The sequence below is a fragment of the Copadichromis virginalis genome, linkage group LG22 (assembly GCF_057382275.1).
Source record: "Copadichromis virginalis isolate Kocher_CV1m ecotype Utaka linkage group LG22, C_Virginalis_male_GT1.1, whole genome shotgun sequence".
Lineage (NCBI taxonomy): Eukaryota > Metazoa > Chordata > Actinopteri > Cichliformes > Cichlidae > Copadichromis > Copadichromis virginalis.
Genome location: NC_140638.1, coordinates 18515829 through 18533616, shown reverse-complemented (window position 1 = coordinate 18533616; position 17788 = coordinate 18515829). Strand labels below are relative to the sequence as shown.

Below are 17788 nucleotides of genomic sequence, written 5' to 3'. Positions count from 1 at the left end.
TGTAGGAAAAAGTGCACACACGCAATTAGCCTCACTTCTGTTTTATTCAGTCTATAAAATAGGCTAATGCTATGTCACTGTAGAAAGCATGAAATTATCTCTCCAGACATTACAAAAGGTATTTTTTTTTCTAAAGCTTGAAAAGTACAAACACCTTTTTTACAAAACAGTAAAAGTACATAGTATTGCACAATCTTTTCGTTTATCTCCAAAGTATAAAGTTATCAATCTCCATCTGCCGGACAAAAATAAGAAATAATAAATTAAGAACTTGCCTTAAGTATCATTCTTCTAAATTACAGCACATAAATAAGAATATACTCTAGATAATTAAATTAGTCCTTAGTCAACAGTGTAATTTCTATGTAAAACAAATTCTAAAGGAAAGGAGATGCTCTCATTCATGTTAACTAATACTTGGAAAAATAAAAGTGCATTTTGATAGTCAAATTGCCCTACGTGACACGATAAAAGCAAAAGATTGGGGTTTTTTTGTTGTCCTTTTTCAGTTCTGGGAAAGAAAATATATGTTATATACACATTTAAAATGTACAGTGGGGTATAAGTGCATTAAAATCTGTACAAATTTAAAGTATGTATTCCTCTTTTGGCAGGATGAACTCTTCACAGACAAACTTTGACTTCATTAACGTCATGCGTGCTCACAAGAGTAGAGTTTTACAGACAGGAAAACTTGGACTCTCAGTCCCTTTTCTCACAGGTAACACTAATCTACCGCGCATGCGGCAATTCCTCATGACATCTCTACCTGAGTCAACTGAGAGGAGGAGGCAGACACAGAAAAGGCAGTATGAAAACAAAGATTAAGTAAGATGGGTGGTTAATCTCTGATCAGCTGTCATGATACAGTGCTTTCAGCACACAAACAACACCTGCTCTGCTTAATGTTTTACTACTGCTCTTCTTTTCTTTCCATGGGCCTCTGAGACACATGGTCAAATACAAAAACTACAATGCTTTTGTCTGGAAACGGAAACAGTCTTACAGTTCTTAAATGAGGCCTTCCCCTTGTGACCCATCTTTCAGGGTATTCTAAGCTACTGATTTATGGTCTAGGCCAGCAAGCATCAAACATTACAAAAGTGTTCATCCAAGACCCGTTTGCACCTTTTACATTAAGATATGTTTCTGAAACCTATCTACTCCAGAATCAGTAGTCGTGTCCTTTGCTTTGCTTGTCTTTTGCATTGTCTAAAACAATAGTTCATTGTCCCAGGACACCCTCATCCTTGTGCAGGTGAAGACAAATCTCTTCCTCTGGTTTACTTCTCAATTAGGCCCGCCTCTTTGATCTTAGTGTAGAAGAACTTCTCCAGTAGGTTCGCACACTTGTAGTACTCGCTCTCTGGAGGGTTGTATTCACGACAGTTTGTGAAAATTCGCTGCATGTCGGCCATAAAAAGCTTCCGTGTCGTGTAGTACCGGCTCTTTAGACGCTCGCTCATTGTCTTGAGGTCTGTAAAAATGTGAAATTTCAATTATGATACCTTTCAGTGGTTGGATGAGTATAGCATTTAACAAATAAACCCCACTTAGTTCATGCTTTAATGCCAGCTGAATAACAACAGTAAAAGATGTGGACTTTAATTAGAAATGATCTGCTGTCGTACCGCAAAACAATGTACAACTATGCAATGACTAGTGCAGACAATTAGTAATACACAAACTGTAACTCATCTCCTCCCCTTTAAGACAACTGTGCTTGTTAACACACGTACCCATGGGGAAGCGTATGACTTGGTAGTACCCAGGTGCTTCTGTTTTTTTCACAGGCTCCATAAAAGGCCAGGCATTCTGGTGACTCTAAAACACATAAAGCAGTCCTTTAAGAAAACTGTTTGTCTGTGTATGTGTGTGTCAGATGTAGACCACATTATACGTGTCTATCCCTCACCTTCACATGTTGGAGGATAGTTTTCAGAGTGCTATACAGTTGATCGGGGTCTTTCAGTTCTTTCCTGAAGAGTGAAAAATGGTAGAAAAAACGATATAAAACTGAGGCTAGCGAAGTGCTATTTCCAGATGTGCATGCGTGTTATTATTGCCTGCAAATTTTTGTCATAAATGAAGGCCAGAGACAATGTCTGACTGTATCATTGTTGACAAAAATGATCAAATATATAATGTGAATACATTAGCCAAATCATTAGTGGAGCATCTTACCCTTTGCCCACAGGCTTCCAGCCAGTTTCACCTGTTGATATAAATAAACTAATATTACACTCATACACCAGAATGGAGTCATTCTCTAGTCACTAGAGTAAGAATAGGTCAGCAACTTCCGTGTAACCACAAAAAAATGCTGGCTGGCGAATGATTGTGCAGAATTTTTTTTGGAAGTAGTTGGATGACCAATTAGTTACGCAGAGGTTGAGCGTGTTGCACTCTAAACCTGGCAAAAGTCTGCAACGAATTCCCATTTAATTGGAAAAAAGATAGACTCTAAACAACTTGCAGTCAGTCTTTGCAATAGCAGACATGATGCTGACTCAGTCTTATTGCTGATTTCTCACTGTCCTGACACACCAATGTTTCTATAGAGATGTTAGCTGACTGGAAGTGGTTTACAATCTGGTTCCCTTCTTCAAAGCAACCACTTCAAAGGCAGGCACATAGCGAGCTGAGTGCAATAATTTTGGTTGCCCTGCAGTCTCCAACCACTGTTTTTCTTGTGTGACATTGCACTTACTGCTTGTCTTGTTGCCACAAAACAAATTCAAAAAATTCATCATAATTCTTGCATTCACGTGCAACCTGCTCTAGTCCTTGGCTGGTAGCCATACATACAGAAAATAACCACCCATCCAGATTTCATAGAGAACAGCCTTTAAATCCGAAAAGTATTTGATTAATTAGCTTTTAGTTCTGCCTAACCTGTCACTCCGAGGAAATTAACAAGGTTGATGGTGATTATAGAGGTAGATGTACGATAAAGCCCATAAAAACCCAGTAGATAATATAACCAATAAGTTGGACAGCTTAATTGCACAGGATGTATGTGGTAAGTGGCCTACTTTCCTCAGCATTAATGCTGTAATGGCAATCATTACTTTTTAATGCCAATAATCTTGTAATGTATCAAGCTACTTTTAAAAGCCAAGGTTACCCAACACTGAAAAAGAATAACATACGTATGCCAGGAATGCTCTCAATGGGAATCTGCCGGACTCCATCCTTAAAACAGGACAGCCCTGGATAGACTTTTCTGATCTGAGCCTGTTTCCTCTCAATCAGCTTCTTGATTATCTGAAGGCAACAAATGAGAAAAAAAATCTTAGTTGAGGGGACAGAAAGAAGCATTTAGATCAATAAAATATTAAAGAGTTCATTTAAAAGTCACCCACACACCTCTTTCTGCTTCTTGATGATGACAGAGAACTCTGTGTAGGGGATGCTGGGGTTGAGCTCACAGCCCATGAGTGTGGCTCCTTCATAATCCTTGATGTAGCCCACATACTTGGACTTGGGAACCTTTATGTCTTTTGAGAAACCCTGATAAGGAGGAAGTAATAATTTATCCTGGAGCTGCCACGCACTGCCTCTATTTATTATATTATTGTTACTAATGGCCGTTATTAATGTTACCTGTTTCTTAAAGTACCCAATGGCGTATTCATCAGCGTAAGTGAGAAAATTGAGGATTTCATGCTTTATGTGATATTCTTTCAGGTGGTTCATCAAATGTGTTCCATAACCCTGCAACCACACAGTCAGACCAGGAAAGGGTTAGAGCCGGCCATCCAGATATCACTGAATACCCACCAAGCTGAGAAATAAAGCCGGGCACGCTCTCACCTTGACCTGCTCATTGGAGGTGACGGCACAGAAGACAATCTCTGTGAAGCCTTGCGATGGAAACATCCGGAAACAGATCCCTCCGATCACTCTCCCGTCCTTGATCAGGGACAGCGTTTTGTGTTTCCTACCAGAAAAAAAAGATGAATTTTACAGAGGGAATCTGCTTCTCTATAACCCTCTGAACTTAAGGTGGGACGATGAGGCAGAGTTACACTCACGGATCGAACACCAGCCGCGTGATGTACTCCTTGGGCATGCGGGGAAGCTGATGGGAGAACACGTTCTGAAGGCCGACGAGCCACATCAAGATCCTCTTGTTGGGCTTCTGGTTTAGGGAGTTCCCAATGACGTGGAATTCAATCACGCCCCTGCGCTCCTCCAGGCGGGCGGCTTCGTCACGTGCAGAGTGAGCTGATAGCAGGCTAGTCTGCACAGACAGGAAGGTATCAAATAAATCATGGTCCAAAATTTGCTGTGATGTGCAGAGGACTTGAACATTTTGTGCAGGGACAATTAACCTACGACTAAAAAAAAATAAATGAAGTGCTATACAGACACATTATGGCAGCTTGGAAGGAGATTAAGACCAATTACCATGAGATCTGACACTGACAGGAAAATGATTAGGCTGGAAGGATGAGAAGATTTACAATTATCTAATGACTTTAATTCTTTTTACTCTTGTTATAAAGTGTCAGCCTGGAAAATCTGATAGAGGCTGTGGGTCTGGATGGTATCTGTGAAGATTACATAACTGCCCTTTGCAAATCTGCAGTGCCTTCTTATTTCTCTTAAAAATCCAAGACTTGAGTCAGATTGAAAAGCATCGCAGGTGATGCCAGTTTCAAAATAAACTAGGAGTAACCCCAAAACAACTGAAGAAGAGAGCACGGGCCATTTCCGTTTATCTTCACTTGATTTACAGATGTGAGACGTCTTGACTGACAGAAAGGTTTCAAGAAAACAGCTGTGTATCAGAAGCTGGAGTGATATGCGCTGGTGTGTCTTCTCACTTTTACTTTTTGTCACATACAGCAACAGTGTAAAAAGGGCCGTTATCTTATCCCACTCATAGATGACACCGCGCCGCAGTGATTGGCTCAGATTTCATATGAAGCTCGCGATTAAGTTTTCGACATGGCAAAGATAACATAACAGGGAGCGTTATACAAGAAGAGGAAGTGGAAATCATCAGGCCTCACAAGCACTCGGATACAGTTTCTGACAAACAGCTTATAAGTGGGCTATAATTATAGAAATGATAGAATTTTAGCCCAAATTACTACTTATCATACTTATCATATGAAGATTAAATTCACTTCCAACTAATTGGGCTCCATGCTGTGACTAAACAATAATGGGTTACCTCTGGAATGGCAGCAGGATCAGCGATAGTCGCCATGACTTCATTGATGAGGTCCATGGGGATGTCACCAACCACCCTGGGTCTCTTGTTTTCCTCATGGGAAAGGGGCTCAGAAGGTTTACGCTTTTCTCCAGCTGGGGAGTGTACACAGAGGAAAGCTCTCATTACTCAAGGGGCTTTATGTTGTAAGGTAAAAACAATATTAGAGAAAAAACCCCAACAATCAGACGACCCCCTCTGAGCAAGCACTTGGCAACAGTGGGATAGAAAAACTCCCTTTTAGCAGGAAGAAAGCTCCAACAGAACCAGGCTGTGGGAGAGGCAGCCATCTGTTGTTACTGGCGTTAGAGGGAAAAAGAAGAAAGCAGGTGGAGACAGAAATCCTGGAAACTGGTTCTACAGAATGAGATGTTTGAAAGCTGAAGCCTCTGCCTCCCATTCTACTTTTAAATATCCTAGGACCCACAAGTTAATCTGCAGTCTGAGAGCAAAGTGCTCTGTTGGGGTGATGTGGTACTGTTGGTATGGTTGGTAAACAAGTGACGGACATCTGAAGTCTACTATCTTCAGTCTTCATTTTAAACCTATATGTACTTTGTTTGTTAGAAGCAGCTCTGGGGTTTACTTCACCTTCATGTGATGACAGATCTTAGAGGCAGCATTTAAAACAGGGTTACACTAAAAGCATAAAAATCTCCAAAACTAGAAACGATCTTAAAGGACGGCTGACTTGAGTCATTTCGCTGTAAAGTAGAAACCGTTCCACTTTTAAATGTGTAAAACAAGGCTGACTTTACTCAGGTCCACACTTTTTGTTGTTGTACTGTTACGCAATAAGTTGGCTTAACTGAAACCTCGTGAGTAATAACAGGCTTGTCAGCAATACCTGGGTTTGGCTCCAGTACAGAAGCTGCCTTCCTGGCAGGACTGACACTGCCGCAGGTGGACGGGTCCACTGACACGGGACTGGTGCTGTAGTACAGCGGCCTGGCCACTGAAGCAGCACTTATAACTACACAAAAAAAAAAAAAAAAAACCACAGAGGAAATTGAATTTATTCAGTCATAGGCTTTAACCTTTTCATAAAAAAAACAAGTGTCATCTTGAGAGGCGTTTCGGCGAGGGTGTGTGGGAGGGCGTGTCACCTGTGTGGATAGGAATCTGCCCTCCCGCTGCCCCTGCCAAGAAGTCTTGGCTCCAGATTGGAGAGTTATGACTGTAAACCTCCTCCTCCAGCATTGACAAGAACCTGAGCAGAGAAATCACAACAACTACTTAACTATATTAAAACAAGCAGTCAACTTTACATAAGTGGCTACGGTCTGGTTTCATACTGAGGATGTGAAGCACATCCCAGAGTGTAGCTACTTGAAGGCCTGTGTGGCTAACTGCATGTGAGCCTTCTGTATCTCTTACTTGGGAAAGTGTGTAAGAATGAGTGTGCGTTTCTCAGGAGGGAGCTTGTCCTTCTCCTGTCTGGCCTGCTCCAGCAGCTGTTTCCTCATCACAGTGAAGACAGAACGCAAAAGCGTCCGCCCAAAGATCTGAGTGGTCTCGTAGCGGGGCAGGCTGTCACAGAACTGAGGAACATTGCAGTAGCAGAGCCATCTGGAACAAGCATATCCCATAATTATCTTACAGCTTGTAACTGTACTGGTGCAGGAAAGGCAGGCACAAGATATCTGTCTACTCTGCTACCTAGTGTAGTTGACTTTGTATCCAGCTGCGTCGTCATTGGGCACCCTTTGGCGTCTTTGAGAGGGCGTTTCCAACTGCCAGTAGTTGATCTGGTTGAGAAACATCTTAGCCAGCTCCATAATGGTTTGGCGTTCTTTAGATGGCAGGTGGCTGAATTTGTACTGGACAAAATTGTTCACCCCCTATTTCAGAAACGTGGAGTAAAAGAAAGAACAAATACATCAAAAGTAAGATAAAGATCAGAGGATGAAAGAGTCTGTGCAGTGGAGACTTATTTCTCTACCTGCTCGATGCTGGGCTTTTCAAACGGCGGACTCTCCTGTGCTTCTAACATTGGTTTACCCATCTGTAGGATGGACTTCCTCAGCAGCTGACAATGGAAAAAGATGGCGTTTGTTTAAAGCGAGCGAGATCTGAAAACTCTACCTTGCTTCAAATCGAGTGTAAAGCAATAAAATTACTTTGAAGAGGGAAAAGTAGACTTGTTTAGTGTCAGCATCCTCCTCCTTGTGAATGCACGTGTACAGATACTCCACATCCAGAACAATACCAAGAAGCCTGTTCATTTCCTCCTCTGAAACATTTTCTAGATGGGTCACATGATCACCTGGAAAGAAGAAATAAGCCAATGAAATTCATCTAGCTTACCCTTCTTGGTATTATTTTCTGATGCAGCTTCTCTGGTGGGCATGCCGACTTACCCAAAGTGTGAGAGCAGCTCCGACAGGGCTCCTGGAGGTTGACTGCGTTGGACTGCTGCTCTGTTTGAGGAGGTGTAGGAGGGGGGTTCTGACTTTTCCAGCCATTACACTTACAGGCTCCTTCAGCCTGCGATAAATAGAGGTTAAATGAGTACAAGCAGGCACAAAGACGATATTAAAAGCAGCAAATGAGCAATAAATGGGGGCAGATTACATAGAACAATTAAGGAAAACCATTCAACTTGTTAAGTTTTGCTTTTTTATTACATAAATATCTTAAAAGCTTTTCCAGGCTCTCTCAGGTTAAACGAGAGATGTTATGCCCGACTTTCTACAGTAACAGGGGGCGGGGACATGATCAGCTGAAGGTGCTGTTCTGAGCATGCGCCCTGAAACAACAACAAACTCCGCCCCCGCCAGCAGCTGTCACCCTGTCAAAACAAAGACCCCGTCCCTCTCTGCGGATCATACGCTGCATAAGCCCAATAAACTCCTCTCTGTTTACCCCCCCTGCTATGACGGTCTCGTGCACGACCACACACACGCACACAAACACACACGCGTATCCAGACCTTGTGCACACAGCCAGCTACTCCCAAAACCAGCGTCAAGCCAATGTTTACGTTCACCAACCCCCCACCTTGACAGAAGCAGTAACACTGTAACAGGCTGCAGCTGCAAGGCCCCTGCTGAAAAGTCCAGATGTAAAAAAAGCCCCTCCAAAACACTTAATGTGTCAGGATTTTATTTTTTTAGTATTACCTCTTTAGTAACTGGTTCATGCATGCAAAAGAAAAAACACAAGAAACTCAAGTGCGGCAATGGCTTCCTTTGCTGTGCTTGCATTTTGAAAACTATTGCAACCAAGCCCAGGAAATGCAGCACACTTTAAGTATGAGCCCCGAAAACTACCCCGCTTTAAAGCCCTGCTTTTGCAGATGTGGCATACTTTGCAGGATGAATACACTCCGAGTTTTTCCAGTTTCTTGGGCCGAGGCGAGGAGCGTAGTTGTGCCTTCTTCACGGCGATACGTGCGGATCCTCTAGCGGCGCCTGAGCCCTCCGTGCCTCCGGCTCCAGGAGCGGCCGGAACCAGGCCCGCGGCTCCGATGGCCGGCGAACCTTGCTGAATCCCAGCGCTGTCGGCCATGATTCCCACCGAAACCCGAAGGGACCGCCAGCCCGGGGAATATTCGCTGCGCCGTCCGCTCTATTCCACAAACGGAGGATCAGACATGGCGCTCATCCTTATTTTCAATTTCTCGCTGTAGGCCCATTTTCCTCCGCTAGGGGACCTTCATGGGATAGGCCAACTCCACAACAATTCAAAGAGGAGAGGTCACAAAATGCAACCATTTATAGCAAAATTTCAAGGTCAAACGTGGTGGGAGCGGGAAAAAAAAGCGGATCCATACTTTCAGTCAGGCACAGGTGACTTCCAAGACTATACTGAAAAATTACTGAAATTAATAGCAACACCATTTAGAAATATATTTATAGACCCTTAAAAATATTTTCACATCATCAGTGAACATGTGGAAATGTCTTAAGTATGCTCACCCAAACAACAACAATAAAAAAAAGGTTAAAGTTCAGGATTGATGATGATTAGAAGCTTTCATCAGTTTCATGATGAGTATGAGGGAAGTAAAAGTGTGGGTCATAACCTCCAGAGGACAAAACAAACATATAGAGTAGTAGACAAAAAGTAAAAAAAATAAAATAAAAAAAGCTATTGAGGCCCAGAGGTAATAAAGGCACGCACACACATGCACACCGCCTGATTACAATAATAAATGATCAAATTTATTTCAGTATTTATTTGGTCATTACATAACAGTACTGTAAAATGCTTGCATTTAAATGTTTCTGGCTGCAAATAAGTGTTCACTGCAAAACAAAAAAAAAAAAAAAAAATTAAAATTTGCATCCTTATTATGTGTTAAATCATCTATTCATAAACCGCCATTGTGCCAGCTGATAGTTGTTTTACTGTTCCTACAATTATCGTCACAATGTTAGCGAGATGTAGTAGGACAGACAGAGGAAAGCTCAAAAACTGTGCAGCGTGGTGTCCGACTCCTCTGGAGTTTTACAACCTGTGCCTCTGAAAGCTCACGTCTACTTACAGGGAGGAGTAGGAGGAGGAATAGTTCTGGACAAGGCATAGACAAGAAAAAAATGGAGAAGTGTAAAGTAAAGAGATAATCTTAAAAAACAAAAAAACAAAACATGTTTGGATATATTTTTTATGACAGAAATATACAAGACAGATGACTAAATAAATGCAATTTCATTTTTTTGTTGTTGTTAATAAACACTAGATACATTTATAAAGACCACCACTGATTATAATTTAACCATTTATATGTGTAAAAAAAAAAAAAAAAAGACAAAGAAAAAAAGGAACAGCAACAAAACTCCAAACCCAGATTGTAGCTGTTTTTTTTCCCCTTCCTGCTAACTGTACACTTTTTTATGATTATCTAGACAACTCCCTAGCAAGCATTAGTCCTGTCACTGGTAAATTGAAAAAGGTAGACTACACTGCAACACCTTATTTACAGTATATTATTTATATATTTATATTTATATATATATATATATATTTATATATCACACTGGCTGAAATCATGACAAGATATATTCATGAACATCATTAGTGCAAGGCATGAGTAAGACAGACCTGTAAAAAGAGTTATTTACTAAAAGTACTCTGTATGTGTGTGTGCATGTGTGTGTAACAATTAGGGGGGGTTGTGTGTCGGTGGGACAGAGTGTGTGCTTGACAAAGGTGTGGATGATGTGTAACAGACTGTGTGTATGTTCATGTACAGTGATGTTTAGGTCTTACAGGGAATAGGGGAAGGTGGGGAGGGAGACGACAAGTCAGTGGCGTGTGTGTGTTTAATTGTGGAAATGTGTGTTAAAAAAAAAAGCCAAAAACAACAAAACACACGGATAAATGCGTGTGAATAAGTCGAAGGATGTAATCTGTCACCAGACAGCAAACCCGGGCCGGGCTTTGTACAGAATGACACACCGCCGTGTCTAAAGCACTTTCTAATCAAGAGAAGATGTCAAACATTTATGATTCCGATATTAATTAAGAAGCAACTTTACATATTGCAACTCCCCACTCACTGCTATCACCTTCGATTTACCCCCAGTGCAAACCCAGCAGTCGAGCAACATTGACACAATGGAAAAAGTAACCGCACAAGAATAAATCGTTGAAAAACAGAAACCCAAGAGACCGCAGTATGACAACAAAAGGGTGGTCTACACAAGGTTTATGGACGGACACATCATGAAGTGGGCAGTTGGTGACACTGACGTGTACCGTAGAGGCCTCTGCGCTGTGTTTATAGACACAAGGGGATTTGCTGCGCAGCACTGGTCCTTGCAGACAACTCACAGAGTAAATACTGTGAAACATTGCACAATGCCACGAAGGACAGCTAGGAGCAGGCACGGGCCCAGAATGGAGACAAGGTGGTGTGAGAAGCTATGCACTAGTGCTACGTTGGGTTTAATGGAGGGAGTGGGGTTATAAGGACCAACTATTCTCCCCCCCCTCCCAGCTACGAGATAAAGGGCCCTAGAAACAACAAGAGAGACAGAATCTACAATTTCTCTCTGCCCCCTCCACCTTTCCTCTTTCTGAGATTAACAAGAACACACTCCTCCAACCAACTTTTTCTGCTCTACTGCAGATTGAATGTGTAACTCTTTAACTTTTAGGCCGCCTAAATATGCTAGCATGTGCATCCACAAGTTTGACAAAATTACAGTAAACAATAATCAACAAAGTTATAAAAAAAATTGAACAAAAACAGAAGACTGGTATTAGAAATGCAACATTAAAGACTTAAGCTATCCCAGAAAAGAGAAGTGATCACTTCCTCCAGATGAAACTCATGTCTACACGGTGTAAAGATGATGACAACGCAAGGAAGGGTGCTCTAATGTTTCTAATACCTGCGATCACTGATCTATCAATAATACGATAGATGTAACAAGCTCGATGGCAGAAAGTAAGACAAAGTGGTTAGGAGGCTTCCCCGGGTAGCAGCAGAACCATAATGGAGGAAAAGAGGCAGAACCGCAAAGAAAGATCAGTGTGATGGCAATGAATTTGTTAAAAGTGGACGAGTGGGGTGGCGAGTGCAGGGCATATTTTCTTGTTTCAGAGAGTAGGTGACACATTGCATTAGTAACTGCAGTGGCATTTGGGGCATTGACCACATTAGTTACTGCCATACAGGTTGGTAGGGAGGAGGGTGTTCTTCATGTTAGTTACTGCAGCATGGAGCCTTGGCTGGCTGGGCAGCTTCTGTCAGGTCCACTCCCCGGCTGCGCCCAGTGTTTGCTCCTGCAGTCTGAGGCTCATTTTTTGGCAATCTCTTTGCTGGAAGAAATCAAAACAAACAAACAAACAAACAAACAAACAAACAAATAAATAATACAACGATTTTCAGAAAAGAGAAGCTACAAATGATAAAAAAAAAAATCATTAACAAACACATCAATCATGCTAGTTTGACCTTGTCCTCCAGTTAATTTTTAACTTGCATTTTAAGCAGGAACTGAAACCTCTTAGGAATTTGTGATTGTCCAAGCCTAACAGCAGCTTTGTAAACCTTGTGTACTTTTCAGCAGAAGAAAACTGGAGCTACAGTAGAAAGCCCAGGGTAGCAGAGAACATGCAAACTCCACACAGAAGGAGCCCTAAACTGGGCTTCAAGCCATCACCTTCTTGCTATGAGGGAACAGTTCTAACTCCGAATAATAGAAATATGCAGAAAAACAAATATCTACAAATTGAGTCCTAAAAGTTACCCACCAATGGCCATAAATATCTCATTCACATTCATAGACGTCTTGGCCGATGTCTCCATGAAAAGTAAGCTGTTGTCATCTGCGTATGATTGGGCGTCCTGTTGACACAGTGTAAACAAACGAATTTTTAATACATCCTCCAACACGCATTTCTTCAGGCATAAGAGAAACACAATTAGGGGATAATTAAAAACGGAAGTCATGGCTCTAGAATACAGCGTCTGCTAGGAACGTGATCACCCATCCACCTATTTTCCTCCCCTCATCCAACTCAGTTTTGCGGTGGGATTGGAGACGGGTTGCCAACCTGTCGCAGGGCTAACAGAGAGGTACAGACAGCCATTCACACCATAGTCACACCTATGAGAGATTTAGAATCACCAATTAAATAACTGTACTAACTACATGTGCTCGGACTGTGGGAGGAAGCTGGAGTACACGGAGATAAACCACGCAGACACAGGGAGAACATGCAAACTCCACACATAAAGGTCACAGAAAAATTTGATTAAAAAATAATAATAATAATTGTAAAATCATGAAAGCCTAAGACACAGTCTAAGGTTTGTCTAGACTGACCTGGAAGTCCACAGCTCTTTTGTTAGCCAGGTCAGCTTTGTTTCCTGACAGAGCGATGACTATATTAGGGCTAGCTTGTCGTTGTAGCTCCTTCACCCAGTTCTTGGCCCGTGCAAAGGACTCCTGAAATAAAAATGAAGACACGGTACCACTTGTCAACATCTAATGCTACTTTCATGTTTTAACTTGCTCTACAAGTGCTCTGGAAGGCCTGGGTCTTAGTCGAGGATGAACGTGCCTCGTTTGTGATGTCGTAGACCACAATGGCAGCTTGTGCTCCTCTGTAATACATTGGTGCCAAACTGTGGTAACGCTCCTGGCCTGCAGTGTCCCAGATTTCAAATTTCACTGTTGTATCATCAAGACACACTGTTTGGGTTAGGAAGGCCGCTGTGGAGATAGGAAGAGACGAGTCATTTTTGCGTGATCATTAACGACACCAAAACTATATCTTTACGAGGTCATATAAACAGCTGATAAATGTGTCAACACAAAAGCATCAGTATTCTGAATGGGGACTTCTCAGGAAAACAAACTAACAAAACAAACAACAACAACAAAAAAAAACAACAGAACTGCCAGGTTGTCAGAAACATCCTGATTTGATGACATGACCTTACCTCCTATTGTGCTTTCCTGGAATTCATGGAACTGGCCCTTGACAAAGCGAAGCACTAAGCTGGACTTCCCCACAGCCGATTCACCCAACAGCACCAGCTTAAACTGACAGATCTTATTCCCTGCATTTGGTCCATTGGGTCTCGTAGCTCCTCCTCGATTGGCCATGACCTAGTCAGATCCCAGGTGTCCTGTGTGCCGAACCTCACTGTCGGGACTTCTGCTGCAGGAAGCACGAGAACAAACATGTTCACAGAGTAAAAACAGATATTAAACTCTAAGAGATTTGTAATTTCTTTTCCCTTCAAATGCAGTTTAACAAGTCATAACAGGAACGGAACAGTTATTTTTGTATAGATTACAGTCTGACATTTAAGACAAATGAGCATTACTCATATATTCAAATCATGCAACAAATTTATAAATATAAGATCAGCTTCCTCTGAAAATCATTATAAAATTACAAATCTTATGAAAACTAGAATCCGACTAATGAATAGGATACTAGAAAAAAGTAACTAAATTAGGCAATCTTTTGACATTTTGACTGGGACATAAAGGTCAATGAAAGTTCCTCAGAGCAGACTACATACAAAAAATGATACATCTCTTACTCATACTTGCACACATCAAAGTCAAGCATGCACCCACTGGTATCACTTCAATTTGTTGTGAATTAAGAAGGTTTTCACACACAGAGTGTTTCAAAGAAACAGGTGGTTTTCACACTGCAGTTTAGGCAACATGAAGAAATTTATGTGATCAATAAATTCAAATATAATTCATATACAGTGCATTGAAAATGATAGCCTGTATCAATTAGCTATCTTTTTTATCTGCAAATTATGGCTGTAAATGCAATTTTATAACGCTAATAACTGAATTATTCTGTGAACATTTCAAGTCAGTAAAAATAACATGCGAGCATTTCAAACACACAAAGGCCTGTTCTGAATGCATGTGCAATTTTTGACAGGGGATGCAGAAATTTCAGACACTTCTTCATGAATGTAACTTACAGTAACACCAGGAAAAGGAAGCCTTGTCATGAACTACAACAGTGATTCATGGCAAACTCGAAAGAGAGCCGGGGAAAGACCCACCCACATTACACAAGTGTGGTACAACTGCGAGAACCATTGCATGCATGCATACCATGCGTGCATGTAGTGCTTACTAACTTATTTGGGAATGAACAGCTCAGAATTTCTAAAAAACACAGACGGCTGTTGTAAGGAGATAATCACGGCTTATGTCTGGCCTCACAGGGTGAATTTAGTGGAATCTTGTGCCTGACCAAAAACTGGCCTTTCGCCTCGCATCAAACTCACATATATGGTGCAGTGCAATAAAGCACAAAGCAACCTTTGTTAACCACACAAGTCACACTCTGTTGAGGAGAGGCATTAATCTGTGGTGGCTGTAGCCTCAATGGCAGTTTATGAAGATGTTGTACTGAATTATAGTATACTGTAAGGTAGCAGTACGTAATAGCATACGACACATTTGAGTGTCTGTGGCTGTGGCTTGAAAGGTTGATGGATAGATTCCCCGGCTACTCTAGACTGCATGCTGAAGTATCCTTGGGGAAAGCACTGAACCCTGAGTCGCCTGCAATCCATGCATTGTGAGCTAGAGTGCATGCAAATGATAGAAAAGGCGCTATGGTAAAGAAAAAAAAGCACTTGTATGCATTTATGTGTGATGGGATGAACGAGTAGTAGTAGCTGTGACTGCTCCAAGAAGAAAAGTGCTACTTAATTATATAAGTTAAGAGTTAACATGTGCTTATAATCTGCAAGATAACTAAGAGGATACAGCTATGAATGTACTCTGAACAAAATTGCAAAAATAGGCAAGTCAGTCTATAAAGTAACTGTGCCAGGACTGCTTAAATGCAAATGCAACAGAGCAAATAAAAAAAAATGTCTGCCATTACAAATGTGCGATTCACTTTTTATCTCCATATTTTTGCCTCCAAATCACTGTCATCATCACCCTAACTTCTTCTTTCAGTGTCCCCTTCTTGCCTAAAAACTACAGTCGACTGGGACTTTGTGGTTATTGCCCCTAAGCGCATGGGGACTGGTTCAACAACTGATGATTTTAGATCAGCTCTAATGACATACCTGTTTTAGCTGCTTTTAGTTTAGCCTCAGGTCCGTCAGTGTTTGGTCAAACACACTGTAAATGTTTTGTACTACTGTTTTACTTGACTGTTTAGCATTGGTAGAATGCAGCTGTTTTCTGATTTCTTTTCTTAAATATTATATTTTATTATGTTCCCTGTTTATGTAAGCTCCATGTTTGTAATTGGGTTCTTGAGACGTGGATTACAAAATGAGTGTGCCTGTACTGCACTTATGGTCAACTCCAGTCATTTCAAAATGAGCTCTATAAATAGCATTTACTTTTTTCACACACACTATAAACCTGTGCGTCACTAGCCCACATCTGTGGCAAACCGTTCTTACTTGTGTCGCAACACTAAAGGCTGAAGGCATTCATATAACAGAGTTTATTAAGGTAAAGATAACAGCCACCAGATTTCTGGGTCTATTTCAAATAAAGAGCTTTGGGGAAACGAGTCAATAAATTGACCGGCGAGGTCATGCCAAAACATTTCAACCTTATCTCAATCGACTTATCCTTGAGACGAAGTCTTGAAGACGCGCAGCAAGAAAACAAACAAGCTCCAGGAACTGGAATGAGAACAGTGACTGTATTTACCCACACTCATGACACGATTTGTCAACAAACGCTGCGCATTACATGACTACGACGTGCATATTTGGCTTGAACCCTCGATACTTAGTTGACTATAAACACACTCGCTCTATGTTAGCAGTGGCTATCGGTCTGTTTTGATGTTAGAGGGGGCCGCCATTTTCCCCAAAGTGTTTTTGTTCTCTAGCTTGTTAGCGTTTATGCTGTTAGCAAAGCTTAGCATTCCTAGCTGTCTGGTGTCATTAGTCTCCCGACTGCTGTAAGGACATAAAAACAACACGACAGCTATCTGCATAAAACTAACGCCATTGTTTTTTTCTTTCGAATTGAAACCCTGATTGCCGGTGCTGTTTAGCTAATGTTGATTCAAGGGGAATAGCTGAGCCCCTCAATTAACAAACACTAACGTTAGCTTGCTGTCACTGTTAGCATTACACCCACTGAACCCAGTCCACCTATTAGCAAAGTCACTGTAAGCCTGCCATGCTACCTGCTATACAAGACATTATAAGCTTTTTGCTATTGGTATACAAGAGAACAAGCGGACTCGACAGGACAAAGGCCCGCATTTCTGCATCCCCCATGCCACCAAACACCATCGACATTAGCTGCACTTAGCTAGCGACATAGCTAGCTAACGAAGTCACCGATGACAACTAAACAAACGGCGGCGTCATGTCACCGAGCCAGCTGCAAACCACAACTCGTAGATTCGTGACAAGTACGTTACCCGAGAGCCAGGCGATGTACAACTTTAAATAGCACCGCTGCAGTTCGCACACAGAACCCGGGACACTGTGATGAGCTGGTGTCAGGGGAGGGGGGGACCGAGAAAACAATTTCAACAATCCTGTCACGTCTCCTCCTTTCTTTCTTCTCGCAACTTCCCCTTAGAACCAAAACACAAACAAGCTCTTCCGCTCCCCGTGCCACGTCACACGACACGCCCGCTAACAGGCAAAATTTGATTGACTGTATATTATGATCAGCTCTCGATATCTGTTTTTAATGAGATACAAATAAAATCAGACATTAATAATAATAAAAATTACAAATAATATTTTCATGCGTATTGGATCATACTGGATAATTTAACAAAAGGAAATCAGACACAGCTGATATTTAGATAGACAGACTCGGTACAATATAGATACCTTTTTCTATGGGTTAAAGATGACCTTGTCACGAGGACAAAGGCATTTAAATAGTCACATACATTTTTTCCCCTTTAATTTGAAATTAATATTTACAGACAAGTATTGTTATACCCTTTTGAAAAGAAGCATGCAATCTATTTTAAACCCACTGGATCTTCTTGGCGTTTCTTCTTCTTTCATCTGCTCCCTTTAGTAGATCATCTGCCTCCATTTCACCCTACTTCTAGCATCCTCCTCTGTCACAAAGGCCCTCTGTATTCACTCCTTCACTGCATCCACAA

General features: G+C 41.5%; 2 protein-coding genes across 3 annotated transcripts; both read right to left on the bottom strand.

Moving 5' to 3' along the window:
- Window positions 1-31: 31 nt before the first annotated feature.
- On the bottom strand, window positions 32-9288 carry kat2b (K(lysine) acetyltransferase 2B). Its single transcript, XM_085446753.1, has 18 exons — window positions 8534-9288; window positions 7585-7711; window positions 7345-7490; window positions 7167-7253; window positions 6884-7065; window positions 6602-6793; window positions 6331-6434; window positions 6072-6197; window positions 5186-5319; window positions 4038-4246; window positions 3817-3943; window positions 3607-3717; window positions 3370-3513; window positions 3153-3267; window positions 2185-2215; window positions 1916-1979; window positions 1740-1824; window positions 32-1477 (listed from the first exon to the last, which is right to left on the bottom strand). The coding sequence occupies exons 1-18, from the start codon at window positions 8732-8734 to the stop codon at window positions 1284-1286; spliced, it is 2379 nt and encodes a 792-aa protein (XP_085302879.1). The 5' UTR covers window positions 8735-9288; the 3' UTR covers window positions 32-1283.
- An 80-nt stretch (window positions 9289-9368) lies between these two features.
- On the bottom strand, window positions 9369-17267 carry LOC146683188 (ras-related protein Rab-5A). 2 transcript variants are annotated; one of them, XM_085446756.1, is made up of 6 exons: window positions 17081-17267; window positions 13626-13846; window positions 13244-13395; window positions 13006-13128; window positions 12431-12524; window positions 9369-11995 (listed from the first exon to the last, which is right to left on the bottom strand). In XM_085446756.1, the coding sequence occupies exons 2-6, from the start codon at window positions 13789-13791 to the stop codon at window positions 11880-11882; spliced, it is 651 nt and encodes a 216-aa protein (XP_085302882.1). In that variant the 5' UTR covers window positions 13792-13846; window positions 17081-17267; the 3' UTR covers window positions 9369-11879. The 2 variants fall into 2 exon arrangements, with proteins under 2 accessions (XP_085302882.1, XP_085302883.1); XM_085446757.1 differs by having other exon boundaries at window positions 13626-13843.
- Between the last annotated feature and the right edge of the window lie 521 nt (window positions 17268-17788).